The sequence below is a fragment of the Nomascus leucogenys genome, chromosome 10 (genome assembly GCF_006542625.1).
Source record: "Nomascus leucogenys isolate Asia chromosome 10, Asia_NLE_v1, whole genome shotgun sequence".
Lineage (NCBI taxonomy): Eukaryota > Metazoa > Chordata > Mammalia > Primates > Hylobatidae > Nomascus > Nomascus leucogenys.
This window is the reverse complement of record NC_044390.1, coordinates 77,696,280-77,702,279: the sequence shown is the minus strand read 5'-3', so window position 1 is coordinate 77,702,279 and position 6,000 is coordinate 77,696,280. Positions and strand designations below refer to the sequence as shown.

At 49.5% G+C, this 6,000-nt stretch overlaps 1 protein-coding gene across 1 annotated transcript in view; it reads left to right on the top strand.

Annotated features, from left to right (window-relative positions):
- Positions 1-205: 205 nt before the first annotated feature.
- PPTC7 (PTC7 protein phosphatase homolog) overlaps positions 206-6,000 on the top strand; it is a 49,143-nt gene continuing 43,348 nt past the window's right edge. The window contains exon 1 of the mRNA XM_030821378.1: positions 206-739. Coding sequence (XP_030677238.1) covers positions 517-739 — 223 coding nt within the window. The 5' untranslated portion in view covers positions 206-516. The remainder of the gene's footprint in view (positions 740-6,000) is intronic.

Genomic DNA, 6,000 nt, shown 5'->3' with positions numbered 1-6,000 from the left:
TGAGGAATCCTCCTAGGTCCTAAATCTTTGGCAGCCAAGTCAAAAGTGACTACGACTCCGGGACTATAATTCCCAGGAGACACTGCGTCCGCACCCTCTGCGCATGCTCAACCTTGGTGCCTGCTTAAGGCAGCGAGCCCAAGGGGCGGGGCTTGGGACTGAGCGGAGAATCGGGGCGGGGATAGGGGCAGGGCCAGGGAGGGGGCGGTGCTGCCGGCGCCGCCCGGAACACGCTAGTGGAGCGGAAGATGGCGGCGGCAGCGGCCGCTGCAGCCGGGACTTCACTTGGGCTGAGGCGGAGGAGCCGCCGGTTCTGACCTCGCTCTGGCTCCGGTGCGCGCGGCTGAGCGTGTGCGAGGCCCCGCGCGTCGGGCAGGGGCGGCGGCGGCCACTGCGCGCCGCCCTGAGGAGCGCCCCAGCGGCGGCGCGACTGCGGCTGAGGAGAGAGCCGGCTCCGGGCCTCCGCGTCCTCCTGCTCCCCCGGCCCCCCGCCTCCTCGGGGGGGCGGCGGCGGCGATGTTCTCGGTCCTCTCGTACGGGCGGCTGGTGGCCCGCGCCGTGCTCGGCGGCCTCTCACAGACCGACCCCAGGGCCGGCGGCGGCGGCGGCGGCGACTACGGGCTGGTGACGGCCGGCTGCGGCTTCGGGAAGGACTTCCGTAAGGGCCTCCTCAAGAAGGGCGCGTGCTACGGAGACGACGCGTGCTTCGTGGCCCGGCACCGTTCCGCGGACGTGCTCGGTGAGTCCCCGATTCCCTCGCCCCAGCTTCGGATCCGCCTCCCGGGGACTCCCCGCGCGGGGCTTCCCCAGTTTCTCCCGGCGGCGAAAGGAGCCAGAGCGCTCACATGGAGGGAGCGCTTACTATGCGCCAGGCGCCGTGCCAAGCGCTCCGAGGCGCGTTTTCCGCTTCAACGACCCCCATTTTAGAGAGGAGGAAACTGAGGCGCACAGCGGTCAAGTCGTGTGCTCAAGGTCACAACCCGAGAGTGTGACCGGTCTGTCCGAGTCCAGAGCCACACACTCGGTCTCACTCGGCCGTGCCAGCCCTAGGCGACCTCGTCCCCTCCCTGGGCGACACCTGCAGGCTCCTAACCTCGTTCTGGTTCCTTCTCCGCGTGCCCCGGGGATCCCTGCCTCTTCGCGTGCTCCCGGCACCACAGCCCGGCCCAGGCTGCGGGATCGCCGGCAGACGGGCAGCCCTGAGTCCCCAGACAGCCCGGCCGTATTCTTTCGCCGCCTGGATCGTGACCAAATCTTCACCCTTTTCGGAGTCTGGCGGTGGGGGCTGCTGGCTTGGCGAAGAAACCCTCACAGCGTGTTCTCCCAAATTGATCTTGTCCACTTGGGGGTTGGCAGAGTCTCCTTGATCCAAAATAGAATGGTCGAGCCTACTTGTAGACTGCAGCCGAGAAAGCTTTGAGAATTGGTCACAGCCTTTTCAGGCCACAGGTGCTCCCTGAGGCCTATTCCAGTTATACCTTTGGGGGGTGGGAGACCACGGAGACAGCTGGCAGAAAGGGCTAAATATAGTTCACAAGAAGTCAGAAACTTTACCATAATGTACGCCTTAGGAGATTTTGTGTATGCTATGGGATATTGTGCCGTTAAAACTCTTTGAATGAATAAAGCACTCGCTTTGAAATTGAAGGACGTGTTGTCATTGAACTTGGGTTCAAATGTCACTTTGATTTCCCTTCCCAGGTGAGACTGTTTTTGGTTACTTTAAATTTCATATGCTGAGGCAGAGTTTGGCATTGGAACAAATGGTTCTGTAACTTTTTTATGACAGTAATTATTTTTTAATCTGATCTCAGAATAATTGCCTAGTATCTTTGGTTCTACCACATGTAGTGTTTGTGAACATGGGACTGGAAAGGTTGTTCTCAGTTTAATTTATGAAGGACCCTATTACCTGGGTTGAAGAAAAAGCATTTAATGTTTAGGCAACGCTATTGATATTAACGTGAGAGGTAGACTTAGAAAGATCCTGCATCTTGCAGATTGAAATTGTAAAAATCCACCCCGAAGTCAGCTGTCAGTGGCTATCTTTTCCCTGATGCATTTAGAAGTGCCTCACTCAATGAGCTTGTGACCTGTGCTGCGTTTTTTTGTTTGTTTGTTTGTTTCGTTTTGTTTTTTTTCAGACGGAGTCTACCTCTGTCACTCAGGCCTGTTGAGTAGTTGGGACTATAGGCATGTGCCACCACGCCCAGCTAATTTTTGTATTTTTAGTAAAGATGGGGTTTCACCATATTGGTCAGTCTGGTCTTGAACTCCTGACCTCGTGATCCGCCCACGTCAGCCTCCCAAAGTGCTGGGATTATAGGGGTGAGCCACCACGCGCAGCCCAGCATACAGATTTATAAGGTAAACCTTAGAGGCTCATTATCCCCCATTCTGTGTTATGAACACAACTTTAAAAAGCAACACAGGGGCCGGGCTCACACTTGTAATCCCAGTACTTTGGGTGGCCGAGGCGAACACTAGGCCGATCACGAGGTCAGGAGTTCGAGACCGGCCTGGCCAACACATCTCTACTAAAAATACAAAAATTAGGTGGGCATGGTGGTGGCGCCTATAATCCCAGCTACTAGGGAGGCTGAAGCAGGAGAATCGCTTAAACCGGGGAGGTGGAGGTTGCAGTGAGTCAAGATCGTGCCACTGCACTCCAGACTGGGCAACAGAGCAAGACTCCGTCTCAAAAAAAATAAAAAATCTGTATGCGGCTTTTGTGAAAGATCGGTGACTTCATCGATGATTTGGGGAGTATTTAAATATATCAAATTCTATATGGAAGCTTGATTTTAAAATTTTGGAAGGCTAGGCCGGGCGTGGTGGCTCATGCCTGTAATCCCAGCACTTTGGGAGGCGGAGGTGGGCGGATCACCTGAGGTCAGGAGTTCGAGACCAGCCTGGCCAACATGGCGAAACCCCGTCTCTACTAAAAATACAAAAATCAGCCAGGTGTGGTGGCACACACCTGTAATCCCAGCTACTAGGGAGGCTGAGGCAGGAGAATTGCTTGAACCTGGGAGATGGAGATTGCGGTGAGCCGAGATCACGCCACTGCACTCCAGCCTGGGTAACAGAGCAAGACTCCATCTCAGAAAAAATATAATATAATACAATACAATAACATTTTGGAAGGCTACCTTCTTAATGGAGTGGGATATTTACAAGAATTGGGGGGATTTTGGTCAAACCCATTCTAAAAAAGTATAAACATAATTTCATGCCCTGACATCCTGGTGGAAATCCAGCGAACTTTGATGCTCAGCTTTGCCACTTAGTAGCTCTGTGATTTGTGGTCTTGGGCAGAGCCTCTCTTGAGTCTCCTTTTGTTTATCTGGACTAGGGAATAAAGGGAATGGACGACCTGACCCTTAGTGACTACAGCTTCTGACCATCATATCACATTTTCTTTTGTTCTTTTCTTTTTTTTTGGTGGGTGGGGGGTGCAGGTATGGAGTTTCGCTCTTGTTGCCCAGGCTGGAGTGCAATGGCGCGATCTCGGCTCACTGCAACCTCCGCCTCCCAGGTTTAAGCGATTCCCCTGCCTCAGCCACCTGAGTAGCTGGGATTACAGGCACGCACCACCACGCCCGGCTAATTTTTGTATTTTTAGTACAAACAGGGTTTCATCATGTTGGCCAGGCTGGACTCGAACTCCTGACCTCAGGTGATCCACCAGCCTCGGCCTCCCAAAGTGCTGGGATTACAGGCGTGAACCACTGCGCCCAGCCCATATTTTCCTTTTGCTTTGAATATATGGCACCTTTTGTTCTGCACCTCAAATGACAGGTGTCATGGGCACCTTCGGTAGATTCCTGTTTTGTGTGTAGCACTGAACCAGTGGTTTTTAGCTTTCCTTGATTCACAACCCCTGAGGATCAGGACCCTGTGCACAGAGATAAAATTTTGCATAGGCTCTTAGGAACTTTGCTGACTCCATGACTCTTCTGATACCACCTAGAGGTCCATGCATATGAATCAGATCAAGAACCCAAGCTCTGTACCCTTGAAGGGAATGCCAGCAGACACAGTCAGATAGTGGTTGCTGATGTGACCAAAGGGTGGTTGTTAGCCATGTTTGACAAAGATGAAGAATGCACATATGCAAATGGTGGGGGATAGGGGCAGTGAAGGACAGGTTCTCCAGGACTGTCCTGTTGTGGAGGAGCTCTTCCGGACAGCAGTCTTGGGAGCCACCTGAAATAACTTAATGAGTTGGCCTCATTTGATCCTTGGCTGTCCTGAACCAGTTCATATGATGGTGACTTCTATTTTATTGATACCGTAAAAGGTGATGACCTTTTTATTTTTATTTTTTTTTTTTGAGACAGAGTCTTGTTCTGCCACCCAGGCTGGAGTGCGGTGGCACGATTTTGGCTCGCTGCAACCTCTGCCTCTCAGGTTCAAGCGATTCTTGTGCCTCAGCCTTCCAAGTAGCTGGGACTACAGGCATGTGTCACCTCACCGGGCTAATTGTTTGTATTTTTTTTAGTAGAGACAAGGTTTCGCCATGTTGCCCAGGCTGGTGTCGAACTCCTGACCTCATGTCATCCACCTGCCTCAGCCTCCTAAAGTGCTAGGATTACAGGTGTGAGCCATGGTGTCCGGCTAAGGTGATGACTTTGAATGACTCTTTAATACTGCTGTCTACTCTAGAGGTTGGAGTTACAAACTGAATTACATTAAAAGGCTATGTTGAGTAATAACGTTACGTTGAACTTAAGTGCTTTTGAACCTTTTGGTTCTGTAGATAATTAATTTTCTTTGAATTGACACCATATTTATTACTGAGTATCCGTGTAAGAGATTATTCACTGTGGTCATCTAGGACTCCTTGACTGGAGTGAAAGCTGTTTCATTCTTTTTATATGAAAAAGAGAAAGCTCTTTTGTTTCTTTAATTTAAAATTGATCTGTCCTATTAGTCATGCAGTGACTAATAGTACTTGGTACTTCACAACATTTTGTGTAGTCCCCACTGGATTTCTTTTCGGAAAAACCGACTGGTGGGTGTGGTGAGACATAGGAACCACTCCTATCATTCTCTAGAAAATTGACAAAGGTGCTTTCTCTTTACCAGGTCCAACAGGAGTAAACCAGTACTAGCGGGAGCCATGTACACTTTTCTTGTTCCTTCTTCCCTGTGGCTAATTCTGAGTTCTCTTATTACTCTATATGGCATGGCTTCCTAGGTGCACAAAAATATGAGAACTGCATGGTGTAATAACTGGGCTTCCCACAGCCTTACGCTACATAACAATAGAATCAAAGACTGTTGAGAATTGTAACACTTAGAAACCTTGGAGTCTAGTTTTTTTCACCTCACCGATGAGAAAACAGGCCTCCAGAGAGTCAGATGACTTCCTCAAGGTTACTCTACTAGTTATTGGTGGAACTGAGGCTGACACCTATCTCAGACTCTCATCTGAGACTCCCTTTCCCAGCCCTCTCCCCGTTAGACTACTGGTCAAGTTTTCTTGATGATATATGTGAATTAAAAACCAGTCGGTCTCCTGATACTTTTGTCCTTCGAATGCTTTTCCTGGGTGTGTGTATGTGTGTGTGTTTATAACTTCTTTATTCACTCTGACTCATAACTGAAGTGCAACAAAAACTCCTCTGCATGCTAAACCACAGTTTAGAGAAACCACTTATTTTAAAAATGGCAGCCTGGTCTGTGCCATATAAATTTTGACCTCTGAATATTGAGTCGTAAAGTATTTATTATGAAACTGTGGGATGTTTATTTAAGCTTGGTTAAACTTGAAACCTAAAAATGAAATTAAAATAATTTCGTATCCCAGCCTTTGGATCTGATTTTGATCATGGTCAGGATTTTGAAGTGTTTTTGTGAGTAATGTCAGTCTTAAAAGTAGTTGTCTTAAGGTGTGAAGACCGTGTGAACAAAATTAAGATCTAAATTCTATTTAGGAAGTGAATGGATGAGGTAGAATTTGGTGTTCTCAAACAGTCATGATCATTTTAATGT